This window comes from Actinia tenebrosa, unplaced genomic scaffold (assembly GCF_029948245.1).
Source record: "Actinia tenebrosa isolate PJP-AT-01 unplaced genomic scaffold, QUT_ActTen_1.0 PGA_scaffold17__23_contigs__length_9995812, whole genome shotgun sequence".
In the NCBI taxonomy this organism is placed as follows: Eukaryota; Metazoa; Cnidaria; class Anthozoa; order Actiniaria; family Actiniidae; genus Actinia; species Actinia tenebrosa.
Window position 1 is genome coordinate 1,097,329 of NW_028292577.1, and position 18,228 is coordinate 1,115,556.

Below are 18,228 nucleotides of genomic sequence, written 5' to 3' on the forward strand. Positions count from 1 at the left end.
AATTCAAGGAAATACGTGGGAAGTCCTGGAGGGACGTTGGAAATAAATTGTTTTATCTCAAATGTTGTGTATGTTTTATGTTTTTCCCCATAAAGAGCACGGGCGCATTTAGGGAGGTCCTAGGGTGTCCGTGACCCCCCTTTCTAAGCCACAAAAGCGATAAAAAAGAGCAAAACGTACCATAGTCCTGTGACGTCATAGTAAAAGTTTGGTGTGTAAGGACCCTCCTTTGAAAACTCCTGGATACGCCCTTGAAGAGCACTTGTTTAACTCCGATTTCTATAGATAGCATGAAGTGCCTGTCTACTAGAAGCATCAACGCCCCATTGTTTATTTGATTACATGTGAATTATTTTGCTAACTATCAATCACGTGACTTTTTGGAGTTGACTGGGGGGCAAACAAGCGGTTGACTGAGGGGCAACTAGCGGATGCTAAGTCAAAACATATCAAAATAAGTCCTCAAACTATTGTGTTTGACTATTTTTACGACATCAAACCAGAAAACGAGAGATCAAAACAACCTCCAGGATTCTACAAGCCATCGACAAAAAAGAGCTATTACCGGAAGTGACGTCTATTGATAGCAACCTATAGGGTGGCCTTGAAGACTGACGGACAATTTGTAGTAGTCCAGATGTACCCAAATGTTATACAGACTGTGACACAACACGAAGAACACCCTCGCCTCCTGGTTCCTGAGGATGCACAAAGTAAACCCGGCTTAAACGTACGAGTCGTACTTAGTCCCTCGCGCAGGATGCCCTGACAAGACGTATGTAAATCACATGTTCCCGGCCTGCTGTCAGCGTGACTGTCACGAAGCAGAGCAAATCAGAAACGCCGCCATGGATAAATCCATAAACCCACATATGAAGAAAGCTGAAATACTCTAAATAACGTTGGGGTGAACAGTTCACATCGAAGCTTGAAGGACACAAAATATTTTCATCGTATTTTAGCAAAGGGCAGAAGTACAGGAAGCTATACAAGAGAGTTATTTTTATGGCAAAACAAAAAGCCGATTCGAGGTAAACTCTTAAATGGCCTGACCTATTTTAGTACAAAATTCAACCTCTTTTTAGTTCTAAGATACAGTTGAAAACATTCAAAAGGAAATTCCATGTAATAAGGAATCAGTTTATAATGAAAATTTCTCCAAGCGAAGTTTAGTGTAGCTGAGAATTTCATTAACAAAAGAAGCTATTTGTCACGTATCTTACGTGATGATTTATTTCGTGTTTAAATAAAGTCGATTCATTCAAACTTGGGATGGAATATGAATCCTCATGTGGAAGCGCAGTTTTTTTTACTGGTACACACGTCTTACTGATCTGTTTTTGAAATTTGAATAGAAAATTACCTTCAGAACGCTTAGCTAGAGACTGATATATATAATAAATTTAACTTGTGCTATTTTTTTCTTTTTTTTCATGTAACGAACGTTTTATGCTAGTGAGGTACAGCGATTGCCGGTTAAATTTTCTGTAGACACATTAAATTACTGTAGTCGAGTTATTCTAAAATCTATTGCATCAACAATTATTTTATTATTCAGGTTACTTATTAACAACCACAAATATTTGCTAAGATGAAAGATAATATCTTATCGCACGGTCTCAATGATTTGCCGGCGCGTGCACAGGGAACCCGGCTATATATTTTTGGCTTCTTTTAGAAAAGTAACTTTGCTCTTTGTGGGTTTCCTGTGTTGTGATCGGTTTCCTATTACATAAGCTGTAATCAGATCTGCGGTGTGATCAGATCGGCGCTGTAAAGTGATAGCCGTTAAATTCAAATCAATAACCGTTGGTGTTTTGTTTCTTATGGGTTGCCTGTGGTGTGTAACGCACTTTCTGGTAAACACTCAAAAGAGGAGTGTTTACTAGAGAGTGCGTTACCAACGGTTATTGAAGGAAAGCAAAGTCCTACATCCCGGACAGTCACGGCAGAGTCAATATCCCGAATCACGTAATATTTTTTTACTAGTTTCCCGGCTCCCGCGCTATATTTTATCAATTTCCCTTCTCCCGCGAATACCCTTCCGGACCATGAACTTTGGACTTCTGACAAACGTTCGTTCTGCTTGCGCTTTCCTTTAGATATGATAGCGCAGGTATAGTGTAATCTCGTGCACTGTGATTGGTTCGCAGATATCACCTGATTGGTTGGCAGACATCATGTGACTAAGACTAGTGACCTCGGGCACTGTGATTGGTTGTCAGACATCATGTGATTGATTTGCAGATTTCATGTGTCTAAGACCTCGTGCACTGTGATTGGTTGTCAGACATCATGTGATTGATTTGCAGATTTCATGTGTCTAAGACCTCGTGCACTGTGATTGGTTGTCAGACATCATGCGACTAAGGTCGACTAAGACTAGTGATTTCGTCAGCATTGTTATTGGTTGAAGAGATGTCATTAACTCTGTACCGTGTGACGTTTCAGTACATGCGAGGCCTTCTCTCATACCTTATATTTTGAATTACGTTGTAGTGATGAGAAGGATGCGGAAGAGTGCCTGATGACTGAGAAGTCCGTAGACGAACAGGACATAGAAACGTCTACACATGACGATCCTTGCTCCCCTGAACAACCTGTTACCATGACAACCAAACAGAAGAAACGTGAACAGTGCTCAATTTTGTTAAACGTTTTCATCTGTTCTATTTCTTTCACTCTCCTTTTTACTGCCTACATATCGCTACAGAACCTTCAAAGCAGTCTGAACTCACACAAAGGACTTGGCCTGGCTTCCCTGTGTGTCATTTATGGACTCATGATGCTCTCAGCGATATTTGTGCCTCCTTACATGATATCCCGTGTGGGATGTAAATGGACCATGGTCATCTCCATGTCTGGTTATTTCGTGTATACTGCTGCGAATTACTATAGTACATGGTGGACTCTCATTCCTGCTTCTATTATCATAGGTGAGTATATAGGGAGGAAAACTCCAAATACTACATATAGGCTTTTTCAAGAGTTCAAAGAAAAACTGGTAACGAATTCGTGGCGCATAGTATTGTGGGAATGGCATGGACACAAGATCAAAACACTCCGCCATTTTGTATCCTAGATTTGATCCCACAATCCTATGCACCACAAAGTCATCACCAGTCTTCTTTTGAATTGCCAGTTTCCCCTCCGATTTATGTCTCATTTCCCACTCCTATTTCCCATTCTTATTGTTATTCCATCCCAGTTTCTCTTAATTACGAAACATTAAGTTAACGTTAAGGATACTGCCAATCCTCAACACGTTAGTAAGGACTGTACTGGGTGTGTTAATAATAATAATAATAATAATAATAATAATAATAAATAATAATAATAATAATAATAATAATAGTTTTAAGTGATTGTATTATTAGTCCTGTCATGCTGGTAGGTTACGAAATTACGCCCTATCTAGCTTATCTAATTAGTATTCAAACGTGTTTATTGCTGATAATAATAATTTTATTACTTATATAGCGCAAAAATTCATTAAAATATATGATCTAATGCGCTTTACAATCTTTACAATCATTAAGAATTATGTAGTCCTATTTATTATATTTACATATCTAAAATCATGTAGTCCTATATAGAGCCAAACAATGAAACCATGAAACTTTAGTAATACTAAATAGCACAAGTTCATGCAAATTCCATTGTTTTCCATTGGTGTGTTGGATATAATACAACAAGTTAACGTTAAGCATACTGCCAAACATCAACACGCTGGTAAGGACTGTGTGGGTGTGTTGGATATAATACAACAAGTTAACGTTAAGCATACTGCCAAACATCAACATGTTAGTAAGGACTGTGTGGGTGTGTTGGATATAATACAACAAGTGAACGTTAAGCATACTGCCAAACATCAACATGTTAGTAAGGACTGTGTGGGTGTGTTGGATATAATACAACAAGTTAACGTTAAGCATACTGCCAAACATCAACATGTTAGTAAGGACTGTGTGGGTGTGTTGGATATAATACAACAAGTTAACGTTAAGCATACTGCCAAACATCAAGATATTAGTAAGGACTGTGTGGGTGTGTTGGATATAATACAACAAGTTAACGTTAAGCATACTGCCAAACATCAAAATATTAGTAAGGACTGTGTGGGTGTGTTGGATATAAAACAAGTTAACGTTAAGCATACTGCCAAACATCAAAATATTAGTAAGGACTGTGTGGGTGTGTTGGATATAAAACAAGTTAACGTTAAGCATACTGCCAAACATCAACATGTTAGTAAGGACTGTGTGGGTGTGTTGGATATAAAACAAGTTAACGTTAAGCATACTGCCAAACATCAACATGTTAGTAAGGACTGTGTGGGTGTGTTGGATATAAAACAACAAGTTAACGTTAAGCATACTGCCAAACATCCACACGCTAGTAAGGACTGTATCCTCTCGGGCTTGATGTTTTGCACATTTCGAACCACGTTTCATTCTCTTGCGAATAAGATTCTTTGTTTAAGTTGTATCCATATTCATGTATCTTGTGATGCAAGACCGTTAAACAAAGAATCAATACTCTAGGAAATGGCATGTGATGTGAAATGGGAAAACAGCGGACTAGGTCAATTTTCTAAGTTGATGTGTTGTTTGTCGAACTAGGGACATGCGCAGCACCATTATGGTCTGCCAAATATTCCTACCTGACAACTGCTGCCTTGCGGTACGCTAAACTCACTGGAGAACCAGAACAAGCAGTGATGGCGAGATACTTTGGCTTGGCGAGCTGCTTCTTCACTCTTGCGCACATCACAGGGAACTTGATATCATCGGTAGTGCTTCAGAAAAACACAGGTAGGTGCTGAGAAACCTCCCGAATCTCCAGATAACTCTTTTTGGAATTCTTTGGTTACAGAATAATCCCGCCTGGAGTTCGGAATTTATTTTCCGAAACCAATTTGCTTGAAGAAACTTAATCATATCTTTAGACACAATTTTCAGACATCGTTTTCGTTTTCCTCTTCTAGGTTCTGATGTTTTCAGATCCGATGCTCACAAGGTCTGCGGTGCACGTTATGATCAAATGCCGGCAGTACCATCGTCTAATGTCACGGTCCCTTTATTCAAGCCTGCGCATTCTCTAGTTATAAATATGCTGTCTGTTTACTTGGCCACTAGCGTATTGGCTCTTCTTATTGTGGCGGTTTTCCTTAAAAGGTAATAGCGCAGCGCAACCGTGACGTCATAAAAACGGAGACAAAAGCCAAATTCGGACAAACAAACTTACAAGTTTTCTTTCAGCAGATAATTTTCACATCCGATCGCAGTTGATCTTAGTTTACATGGGTTATTATTGTAACTTTAAGTAAAAATAATAAAATCGGTTCGTATAATCCTCGTAGCGGTTAAACAACGCAATGTTTGTCCGAATTTTTAAGCTATTTTTAGAATCAGTGCGCTGCGCTATTGGCTGGTATTATAGATCTATAAGCTTATGTTAGTTTTACTTAGGAAGCTAAGAGGCCCAAAGTTCCTTCACAAAGAATTGAAGGTTTTCTATTATTGCCCTATTCTCCTTTGCAGGCGTCCTTGGGGGCCCTCCTAAAAAAATCCCAAGAACGACCCCTAAGGACGCCTGCAAACAAGGCTATTATGGCCCTGAGGATATGAAAGCTCGGCGAAAAATAAAAAATGTTAGGGAGCATTTATTTTTTTAGGAGGGGGTGGACCGGAACTATAAACAGTAATGTAAAATCTTTAGACCTCCTTTTTCTTCTCTTGCATAAATAAGTGACCCTCCCCTCAAACGTTTTTGAAATCTTGTCCCTCCTCTTTATGTAGTATAAAATGTTTGATGACCCCCTTTTTGACTGAGTAGAATTTAATGGCCCTCCCCTGGATTTCTCCGGCCCATACCACCCCCCCCCCCCACCCCTTTCCTAAAAAATGAATGCTCTCTCAAACAACGTAGTCGAATTTGCTTTAATCAATTTTTACGATATTTTAACACAGGTTGAAAAACACTTCTTCCAGTAGTGAGAACAGAAAAAGTGGGATGCAGGCTTTCATGGCAACGATACATCAGCACAAAGACAGACGATTACTTCTCATCATACCTTTATCGGTATTTATTGGTGTGAAATCTGCATTCGTTTTTGGAGATTTCTCGGTGGTAAGATGATATTGGGGTTTAACTTATTTTGGGGACTCCAAAGAAATGAATGCACGGACGGACGGACGGACGGACGAAATGAATTTAATTGGTCAAATAGAAGAATTAATTAATATAACGAGAAAAGGAATGAATAGAATGGACAAGTGAGCGAACGAACGAACGAATAAATAAATAAATGTGATAATCAAAAATAAGGAGAAATTTAAGGGTCTGGATAAAGAAATATATGAATGAACGACTGACAGAGTAACACGGACCGTGCAAACGAAAGGAAAAAACAACGAATGAACGACGAGCGACGAATTAACAAGTGAATTAATAAATAAATGATTAATTGGGAAGAAAAGGGTCGCGCTCTGGTTTGACTTGAGTTTTGAACATTTTAAGATGTCATCTATCACAAATGAGAGAACAGTCAATGGAAATCTATGAATGTTTTGTTGAATTTATTTCTTTATTTTGCAGGCGTATGTGACATGTACCATCGGCATCCATCGTGTTGGATATGTTATGATGGTGTTCGGTGCGACTGCTTCTATAGCCTCGGTTCTCGTTGGACGAATCACAATACACACTGGAATAAAACCCACAATATTCATGGGGTCTATGATATACACGGTATCAGTGTTGATACTGTTGTTATGGAAACCGAGCGCTTCGTACGTGTGGGTGATCTATGTGTTGTCCGTCATGTTGGGTCTGTGTGATGGACTTTTTGAAACTCAAATCCATGGTAGGTGACGGTTGATCTTCTATAGCATGTGCATGTTACGCCATAACCACCATCTTGGTTGATGATAACAAAGCATCCTCATTAGATTCTATTGTTAGATCAATCAACATGGCGGCGGTTTTATTCTTATTCATATTTCAAGGGATTTTAAGTCAAATGTATGATTACACACACTGTATATAGTGTGATCGGTATCTTCTGATCAAGTGCAATACGGCAACGATACATGGGTGTGCGTTTGGTAGCTTTCTACTCCAAAAAAATTACGATGTTGACGGTAATTTGGTAAGGAGAATGCTACGTCATAACCAGAGAGAATGTACGCGCGCGCGTTCTGTGTGCGGTGATGAAGCACGCGGGGATTGGCAGAACATGAGAGAAGTGTTAGGGGAAGCACGACGCGTAGCGGAGTGCTTCTCGACACTTTTCGAGTGTTCTGCCAGTCCCCAAGTGCTTTATAACTGCACACAGCTTTTTATTTCTTTTATAAAATGCAAAAACACGCGCTCCCAACCAATCAGAATGCGAGATTTATAACATTTATTTTATAATGGATGATGGTGATAATACATGTTGGTGGTGTTGATAATGATAGTAGTAATATTGTAATGATGAGTGAGGTGTAGTATTAGTACTAATATGATGACGATGGTGTTAATGGTAATATAGATTCATATTGATGGTAATGATCATTACATATTCTTCGGGATATTTAAAAAACAATAGAAACTTTGTGCATAATTTGCATAAAAATAGAGTTCAATTCCCAGAGGATAAAAAATGTATTGTCTTGGTACCCCATAATGGCCGCTGAGACCTCACGTGAAAACGCTCTATAAGTAGGGTCTAAAATGAATCACGTGATCCATATTTTTTTCCATTTCAGCTATATATGGCCACTACTTTCAAGACAACAAAGAACCAGCCTTTGCTAGTTTTTGTTTATGGAGTTCTTTCGGGTTTTCCATGGCGTTTGGCTATGCCAATTTCGTATCAGTGGGTGTCAAGTTGTGCTTATTGATGACCTTCTTAGTCATTGGGATGTTTGGTTACTTGATAGCCGAAAGAATTCAAAATAGAAACAACAAACCGTTGAATGTCCAAGCAGAGGAAAAACCGCTGCAAACAGTCGGGCAAAGCAGGGGTGTCGACGATATTGAAGTTATAACTTCAATTTGATCTAAGAAAGGTTTTTGGTTAAATTCAATTATAAAACTAGGAATACCATTTTTGATAAATAAAAAAATTGGAAGAAAAGGGAAAAAGCAATTAATATGATGAAAATTCCTTAACAAAAGATATGTATCGTCATAAAGTATTTTATATTGAATAAAGGGATCCAGGATCATTTGATAGGTTTTTGTGTCAATAATACTTACCCATAATGAAAATTGTTCGCTGATCTCCGTTTAGGTCGATCTACTCACAGAAATCCCAAACAAGTATAGGAAATATGAGGGAATGTTCAACAACGCTTTATCTTTTCATTTTAAGACCCATGCATTCCGAATTCCCTATCGGCTAAAATAAACATACACACGTTTGGAGGATTTTCAGCTTGCCTTGGTAATGGGCTTTTTTAGTTTTCATCCCGAGACAGCCAGTCAGTTGCAAATTGGGTACCTGGTCCAACCATGGGCACAAATAAATTTAACAAATTTACGATGGTTTAGCGTGGTATGTCCTCTTATTTACCACGATATGACGTCAAAAGTTGGTCAAAATGTTATGGACTCACGAGGCGTAAGCCGAGTGGGTCCATAACTAATTTTGACCAACGTTTGGCGTCATATCGTGGTAAATAAGAGGACATACCACGCTAAACCATCGTAAATTTGTTTTTTACTACAAAACTCACAAAACTCTAGGAAATAGACTGCACGAAATCTTGCATGACGCCATTTGTTGGTATGGCCTCTTATTTACGTTTTTTAACCAATCAGCGCGCAAAAAAAATTTACAATTGTGGTAAAAATAATGATTAATGCTATGCCAAAAAAGAAGTCGTTAAAAACTATTTTATTTGTTTGGTTTCTTTTAGTAACATACATGTAAATACAAATAAAATAGGCTTTTTGTTACAAATCAATGACAAACGAACAAGCTAAAAATAATACCCCAGCACAGAATTCTGGAATATGAGGCTAGAATGTATAATGGTTAATCAAACGCTAAGTCAATATGTAGGCTATAGTTTTAGAACAGTGCTAATCTGGGCTAGTCAAGGGAAAAATTGTGTAGTACAGTATTGGATATAGAACTGTTCCCTGGGTGCATTGGTGCCAAGAAAATGAGCACTACATACAGCCCAGAATAGACCTCTTTGGCTTGGGGTAATGTTTTCCCATTTCAGACCATGTGTCATTCCCTTGAAAATAAGATTCTTTGTTTGAGCTGTATCCATATTTATGTGTCTTCTCATATGCAACCAAGTGCAAACCCTAAACAAAGAAACAATACTCTAGGGAATGACACGTGGTCTGAAATGGGAAAACATTACGTCAGAGCCAGAGGTGTATTGGACTATAAGCGGATCACTTATATGTCCAATAAAAGTTTAAACACTCAAAATCATAACAGCATTGCAATGTTTTTAACCAAAGTTGGGTTTTGAAAATTGTATAAAGATAACAAGTCTACTAAACCCTGATTGGAATCAATGCTTTAAGAGTCGATAAAAAACTTTATATGTCAATATAAGGGATGATAGTTGAGTTCTTAGGTAAACAATTCCTTAAATATAATTACACAAAAATGTTTGTTTATAGATGAGTAATATATTAGGAATGCTGGCAAAAACAAGTTTTCTTTGAAAACAAAAGGTTTATCTTGAAGCAGGCCAAACGTATATACTCCATACCCTATGCAAGGCTTAAGATAATGGTCAGTCAGTCGCAGGTCATGATCACAGGAAAAAAAATTAGTTTAAGGATAGTGAAACCTTATTTGTGGCTCAATGTTATTGACTGGCAAGCGTTCTGGCTGGACATTGTCTGATGACTAACTGCTATTTTAAGCCCTGCTATGGGTTATAAAACTATTTTAACATGCATCATGTAACTTATAACACTCTGATGAGTATCCACCTTAGTTTTCCTGAGCAAGGATTACAGTATGTGCAAAAAAAAGAGAATTGTAGTAAAATTAAATAAGCAAACTCTATGGTGTAGTCCTGATATTTAAAGTATGGAGCAGCATTGTTGAGCCGAGTCTTTGAACAGCTTGCTTGTTATCGTTAACTTCTTTATTCATCCATATCTACATCTCCCTGTATGATAAGAAAACATAGGAGTTAGATATTAGCAATAGCTCAGTTCATAATTATGATGACTTTTTAACCTGTAATTTAGTTGATGACTGTATACAGGCATCCCAGCCACTTTTTAGACAAATTTGATAGGAAATAAAGGCTGTGCAAGTTCTAAATATAGGAAAATATAGGATTTTTTTCCCAAAAATATTCACTTTATAGGAGCTAAGACAGCTTTTCAGTGGCGTAACCAGGGATTGGGAGGGTGCACAGGCAATGATTTGCAGAACTAAAAAGCCATAAAAAAAACAGAACCAAAAAAAAAGGGGTCATTTTATTTCCTTCGCCAAATAGGCTATTTATAGGATCCTATACAAATTATAGGAAATATAGGATATATAGGAGGTCTGGGATGCCTGCTGTATAGTACCCTCGTACTATTGGTTTACACCATATAGAGGTTTTAAATGTGACATTAATCATATAGTCTCGCTGACTAAAAACTGTCTTTTTAAATATTCCAATTGCTTATGTTGGAGGGTTAATCATTGAGAGCAGTACTTGTAGAAATACAAGAATGCTTCTGATAGCTCCTGGATACTCAGATACTTCACACTCGGTGTATAACATATATTGCAGCTAAAAAGTTAATATACTGTAATCCCAGCTTTAACCTCTTGCCCTCCCAAGGCATGCATCAACGTGAGCTACATGTATATACATGTATATACAGGATGTCTTGGTTGTTTTCAATCCCAATAATAATAAAAAACCAGTTGTTGAAAATATATTGGCGCTAAAAATAATATACTGATTGACTTAATATTTGACCTCTAAAAAGATTTTTCACTCTCCATGTTTGCTTGGATATGGCAGTAAGAATGATGATACTGCTGCCATAAGCTTCAAGCTTGAAACATCTGACATACTATAGGAACATTCATTGGCTGACAAGGGAATTTCAGGAGAAAAATGACACCGCAAGATGGCATGTAGTGATCAGTGAAGCTCGTTGATAATACTCTTTCGTTTAATTAATGGGTTTGCTGCTCTTAATGATTCCGTTTTTTCCATGTGATTCTTTAACATATGAACGCATGTGAAATGTGAATATTACATGGGTGCTTGGAGATACGAAATTTACCTTCGTGTTGAAAATCTCTCACTCGTGAGAGATCTTTTCAACACTCTCTGCTCGCCCAAGTAATATCCTATTTTCATAATAATAAAAAGCTTATTAAGTTGATTTTATGGATAATTATATAATAAACAGAATATTTCATGGGCACTTGGATATACGAAATTTATCTTCATGTTGAAAATCTCTCACTCGTTCACTGAGCTCACTCGTGAGAGATCTTTTCAACACTCGACAAATAAATTTCGTATCTCTGCACACCCATGTAATATCCTCTATGCACAAGTCATCTTTAGCCAATCAGTGCACACATTTATGATGATGATAATACAATGTTCAGGTGATATAATGAAAGACTTACATCACGATAGGCATCAAGTTCGGCATCAAGTTCTTCAGCAGTTTTATTAGTTTGTCTAAAACCACCTCCTCCTCCCCCTCTACGTCCTCGTCCACGGCTTCTTCCTCTGCTCCTTCCACCACCACCACCACCTCCACCACCTCTTCCTCTGCTTCCACCACCACGACGTTCTGATCTTCCACCAAATCCTCCACCAAAACTTCCACCACTGAAAAAATAAGAAGGATTTGATGTTAACATGAGCTATGTGTTCTCTAAGTGCAAAAAAAACTAGGGAACCCAGGTGGCATGTCTGATAATGTACTGCTTCTTACAGCAAAAATAAGAATGATTCTATGTTAAAGTGCCTATAACCTTTATAGGATTATGATCAATTTTGATTTTCTGTGTGTTGGAGATGAATAAACATAAATTTTTTTTTCGATTGACTAAATATTCTCGGAGATATAACGCCCTAAAGTATGCAGTTTTGCCACGCCCCATCGATTTGGATGGGATAAAGGGGAACTGGGACCGAACAGAGTCTCGCTGAGTGGTGACGTCACAACAAGAACGAATGTTTTGATAAGCAAAGATTCTTACTAGTTCTTCGGTCAGAATATGAGAAAATGCCGACTAGATGTGTTGTTGCTGGGTGTTCAAACAATCCAGATTTTACGAAAGGTATTTACTCGCATAAGATCCCATTTCATAACGACAATCGCCCAGAAGCAAAGTCCAGGAGGAAGCAATGCATTGATTTTGTGAAGAGAAAGTGAGCAAATTTCAACCCCGCCATATGTTCTACACACTTCCTACCAGAGGATTATAATCAGAGATTTGATTTTGTCTCGAAAAATCGTCCTCAGTTAGCTAAAGATGAGTTGGGACTGTTGCCATCCCAAGGATTTATGTCAGCAACCATGAAGAGCAAACCAAACTGTCAGATCGTAATCGCCAAAAGGTAAGTGTCGCTGGTCAAATCTCCAGGAATGTTTACTTGTTCGATAGTTCTAATTCTCTGATTTTATTTTTCAAACTGTTTTTATTATCTATTTTCCAAAGGTTTTAAAAGATGCCATTGCCTCCGTGTCTTCACCAAAAGAAGTTGAGTTGCCCGTGTGAGAAGTAGTCGAACAACAACAATTTTAATCTAATACAACATATTGGTGGCTAGTTGTAGGAAAAAACATAACATATATTTTATTTGTTGTACTGAAACTGTGTCAGTAAAAGGTATTATTGAGCAAAATATTGACTAGTTTTTTATTATTGCATGCATCTTACTTACGTAATACCTACAACATAGAATGATGATAATAAAGTCAAACTTAATAACCCAAATTTTTGTTTGTTTGTTTGTTTGTTTGTTTTTTTTGAGGATGGTTGTCAATTCAGTAAGTCCTATTTTTAAGTAACTATAAAACTGGGGCCAGCTATAAACAATGAAAGAAACTAGCATGGAACTATTTGACATGATAAAACCCAAGTGTCATAAACTTCTTCATCAGAATATTTCTGTTCGGGACATCCATGAACGGCTTCGTCTAATTCTTCGTCCTCGAGGTCGTAAATACTCTCATTCTTGTCGCTTTAATCAAAGTATTCATCAGCATTATCAATGGATTCCATCTCACAGCCTTTCTTTGACAACTGGTTAATTTCAAAGATTCAAAGAGGCAAATAAAGCGACCAAAACAGGTAAAAACACTGGAAGGAACAGCCAAGCTCTACTTTGTTTTACTTATTGGAAGCTGAGTCGTTCTTGTTGTGACGTCATTCGACGCCAACTAGGTACCAGACCTCGTGATCCCGTCCAAATTGATGGGGCGTGGCAAAACTGCGTACTTTAGGGCGTTACATCTCCGAGAATATTTAGTCAATCGAAAAAGTTTTTTTTGTTTATTCATCTCCAACACACAGAAAATCAAAATTGATCATAATCCTATAAAGGTTATAGGCACTTTAACATGAGCTACGTGTTCTCTAAGTGCAAAAAAAACTAGGGAACCCAGGTGGTGTGTCTGATAATATACTGCTTCTTACAGCAAAAATAAGAATGATTCTATGTTAACATGAGCTACGCGTTCTCTAAGTGCAAAAAAAAAAAAACAAAAAAAAACACTAGGGAACCCAGGTGGCATGTCTGATAATGTACTGCTAGAACACTAAATCCAGAATCGTTTTCATTTTATTTTCTTATTCAAAAATGTTTTAATTCCTTTTGTAGTCACAAAATAATCATGTTCATACTCTAGTTTTGAGTTCTTTCTTGCTCAGGATTAGCCTAAATCATTATGTGTGGAATATTCAAATATTTCAGTGGAAATTGTTCATGGAATTTTAAACTTTTTGTATTGTTTAAGTGTTGTATTCTGTATTAATTCTTACCATTGACTAGTATTTGCATTTTTGAAAATTTTAAAGCTGAAATAAAGCTGACACTGAAATGGAAATTTGAGGATGCAATACCTGTTGGACCTTCCCTACACCATAGACAGAAAGTCATAGAATTCTTAATAATTTGGAAGAATTCTATGCAATTAAACCATTCAAAAGGATGATCAATGTATTATGGCATTTAATAATTAATGAAATATAATTATCACACTTACCCAGATACTCTTGTTGTGTCCGATACTACTAGTTCAATCTTCATTGGGCGTCCTTAAAAACAAAAGTAAGAATTCACATATTTATTAATACATCTGACAGTGGTTGCCTTGTTTCCAAGAGAAAAGGGATTCTATTGTTCTGCTGTACATTATACTCTTGCTGTGTCCGACACTACTAGTTCAATCTTCATTGGACGTCCTTAAGGAGGTTGGAAAGTGTTTTGTGCCTTCACATACACTTACAATTATGAACTAAAAAAAGTTAATATGGCTATAATGTGACAGCAAGTAAACCAGGAAAGCCAAAGACAATTAACCAAAGATCACAATAAGCATGAAAAAATGACGTCAGGCATTGCTATGACAACATCAGAACCCTCCGTAGGCCATCAAAAATGTTCATTTAAAAATCATAACTCAGGAACCAAGTGGTGAATTTTTTTCAAAACCGGAATATTTAAAGTCTGTATTGTAATCTTCATTTATGGGGGAAAAAAAGAAAAAACCTGTAATAGGAAATTACAGGTACAATAAAATTTGTTTGGAATAGTTTCCTCTTACCGAATTTTTTAAATTTTTCCTTAAGTTTTCAAAGACATAAACTAAAGCCATATGTAAAATTTGAAGAAATTTGACCACAGAGCTTTTGATTTTTTCAGTTTGAATATTAAAAATTTATATAGCGCATGTGCGCTCAAGAAAAACCGTATCAAGCCTCCTCAAAAACAAAAGTAAGAATTCACACATTTATAAATACATCTGACAGTGGTTGCCTTGTTTCCAAAAGGGATTTTATTGTTCTGCCATCTAACCACAGGCAGTCCATGCTGGATTATGGTCTCAGATCATGCAAAACCTCTATTATCTGATGACTGGCCATTATTTTTAGCCAAGGTAAACATGTTTATAGGTGAACTACACATACAAACACTTTTGACAAGATACAGTACATGAAAATCAAGAATTCACTATGACAGAAATGTGAGCAAAACCATAGCTGTACTGTGACCATGCTATATTTAAATACCATAGCCATAACTATGCATTGTGATTGGATTTATTACTGGAAGACGACTAAAAGTGTTATAGCATGTCGTACCATGTACATGCTGTAAGTCGGTATCATATTCTTCCCACTCATAAAAATGGCTCTAATTAAAGCAGATACATGTAAATAGATATAAACCTCACCATCTAGAGGCACCCCATTATACTGTTTTAAAGCTTTTTGTGCATCTTCTCTGCGTACATAGATGACATCTGCTGTACCAAGCGATCTACCAGAGGCATCATAGTGAACACAAGATTTCTTTAATTCTCCAAACTCACTAAATAATTCCTAAAAGAAGAAAAAGTAGGAGTTGATATGGTGCTACTGTTATGGTTAACAGAATGCTACAATGTCCTTTACAGAGCAATGCACAAAAGTATGACCACATTCATTCTATTCACATATTTCTATACACAGGCCTTTTGCTTCCAAATGAGTGTATACATGCATTATTAATTTTGGTAAAACCAGCCAGCTTCATATTGAAATGTGTCAGTTTAACGCACAAAAGCCAGTGCAAAGAACTATGAAATAAATTAAATGTGGTCCAGTAATACATTTGTGTGTTGCACTGTAAAGTTTTCTTCACTTATGTAAAGCTTGCTGGCAATAGCAATAGCAAGATTTATGGGTTTCACCGTCCATAACTTAGTTTTTGATTAGCATTTCATGAAAGCAAAATCCTTGCCAATAACATTTATAGAGGTTTTGTATTAACTCCTGAAATACAAGAGACAGGCTTTTTTGTGTATATCATTGCCAGCAAGGCAAAACAAGTTCATTTTTGATGTTTACACTCTGGTGATTGTAACAATAGATGCCTAACTTTTAGTGAAATGTGTGTTGTTTTAGTATTTCATTGTGTGAATGGTCAAAAAGTTACATTAAATCCAAAGCCTCCTAGCATATGTTGGGGTTCATGTTACATCATAGCCAAGATGTTGGTTGACGATAACAAATCATTCCTCATTAGCTTCTCTTATTAGATCAACCAAGATGGCGGCTGTTTTATTATTATCTATATCTCTAGGGTCTTGAGTCATGTGTTGGGACCCCAAGAACAATTGCAAAAAATGTCAATTGCCAAAAGAAACCTGGTTTTCCTCCTGGATTTCAAGGAATAAATCAAACAGGACTTCAGAATATAAAAGAAAGTATATTATAGAAAAAAATACATATTTACGCTGTCTGGCCCAGACTGAAGACTGAAGTAGGCAAAGCAAGAATGTTTATATTTTAGAGTAAAAGAACAAAGCAAGTTATAAGGATACATTAAGATTCTTTAAGAATGGCTACATATATGTAATTGAGTCAAAATTAAAAGTAGATTTACAAATCAAAATCAGAGTTTCATATAAAACTTGAAAAAGTTCTCAAGAAGTTGAAAAAGGCACTTGAAAAATTTCTACAATGTGACCTTATCAATAATTGATATATAACCTTTTGATAGAAGTTTTCTTTAGTTCACAAGTAGAGATACAAGTTTTTACAAATAAATTGATTAAAATTTGTTCTTAAAATCAATCGGAAAATAGAATTGAGTTCACGAGAAGAAGACAATGACATTCACTCCAAGTGATTGTCAGAAGCTGGAAAATTCTTCACAAAACTTTGTAAAATTTCTTGGAAACTACGGTACAAATGGAGAAATTTCCCCTCATTTGAAAGAATAAAAGCAGTGTGGGAAGTACTGTTTGTGTAATTCAAAGTTCTACTAAATCTTACCGCAATATCCGAGTCTGATACTCCAAAGTCGAGGTTTGATATGCTGAGCTTGCTGCCAGTTGACAAGCCACCAGAGCGTCTTCCTCCGCCACCGCTAAAAAGACCGCCTTTTGCGTCGTCAAATTTATCATGCTGCCATCTGTCTGGGATATCTTGTGACTAGCAGGACAAGAATAACAGAGAGGGGTAATTCAGAATACTGGTAAAACGGTGTTTAGAGAAAATGTTGACCGTAAGAAGAAGTTAGAATGTGGTAGAATGTCAACTCAACTAACTCGTGTGTAAGGAGCTGAACGGTTCCTATTGCCTCTTCCTCGTCGAATTGCACCTCCTCCGCCGCTTACACCTCGTCTTCCTCTTCCTCCTCCACCGCGTCCACGTCCACCTCGGCCTGGTTTTCTGCTCTTTTTTATAATATCGTCCAAAGACATATCAACTTCGTCTTCCGCCATGTTGAACCGCGTGGATGGAGTGACGCCGGGACTAAATTATGGGATAGACACGTGGACAAAACTATATATGGGGGAGGGGAGGGAAGGGATTGAGTACTAGCCACAGGGAGACCAATTTTGAAGAAAACTCACACTTAAAAAAACAAAGAATATCGAATGAATTTTTTTTGATTTTTGCAAAGTGAAAACAAGATAATCTCATAATCTAGTTAATATTTAATGGTTTTGCACATTAACCAAGCAATTGGTGAGGTTTCAAAAATGATAAAAAGATAAGCTACGAACAAGAGTTTGATTCTATTGACTAAGATAGGATTCATTTTCAGTCATAGCTGCGGTTTTCGACTCGGTAGTTGCGAGCTGCACGCTGAAAATTGCATTCTCACTGCCATCCTTTTTATCTTCTTGACTAGCGCAGGTCGCTGCATTCCTTGGGTACCCTGATTCGTCCCCAGTCGTCTCTCACGCGCGCAAAGGGTCAAGGGAAAGGAAGAAGGAAGAGGAGACGTCTCTCTTCTTTACCCCTTCCCTTGACCCTTTACGCGCGCTCTTACAATAAGAGGCGACTGAGGACGAGTCAGCTTGGGTACCCAAGATTCAGAAAAGGGTTATTTACTCTCGAAAGAACTTGGGCCAAACTAAACCCATAAATGACAACTACGAACCTAATAAGACATTTGCATTATGGCGTCATTTAACTACAATTACCACAATCCCTTGCACATGCACTTTCACTCATTGTCTTCTATACTCATGTATGATGCAAATTTGAATAAGAAAGAAAAGTCG

The 18,228-nt window shown here is 37.2% G+C and overlaps 2 protein-coding genes across 2 annotated transcripts; one reads left to right on the forward strand and one right to left on the reverse strand.

Moving 5' to 3' along the window:
- Positions 1-815: 815 nt before the first annotated feature.
- On the forward strand, positions 816-8,521 carry LOC116299517 (N-acetylglucosamine transporter UNC93A). The gene is made up of 7 exons (XM_031708177.2): positions 816-1,031; positions 2,500-2,936; positions 4,623-4,814; positions 4,988-5,177; positions 5,973-6,132; positions 6,601-6,868; positions 7,755-8,521. Exons 1-7 carry the CDS (start codon positions 1,006-1,008, stop codon positions 8,045-8,047), a joined length of 1,566 nt encoding a protein of 521 aa, XP_031564037.1. The 5' UTR covers positions 816-1,005; the 3' UTR covers positions 8,048-8,521.
- Positions 8,522-8,872: 351 nt separating this feature from the next.
- On the reverse strand, positions 8,873-17,461 carry LOC116299518 (aly/REF export factor 2). Its single transcript, XM_031708178.2, has 6 exons — positions 17,263-17,461; positions 16,988-17,146; positions 15,403-15,550; positions 14,212-14,263; positions 11,618-11,825; positions 8,873-10,136 (listed from the first exon to the last, which is right to left on the reverse strand). Exons 1-6 carry the CDS (start codon positions 17,437-17,439, stop codon positions 10,113-10,115), a joined length of 768 nt encoding a protein of 255 aa, XP_031564038.2. The 5' UTR covers positions 17,440-17,461; the 3' UTR covers positions 8,873-10,112.
- Positions 17,462-18,228: the final 767 nt, after the last annotated feature.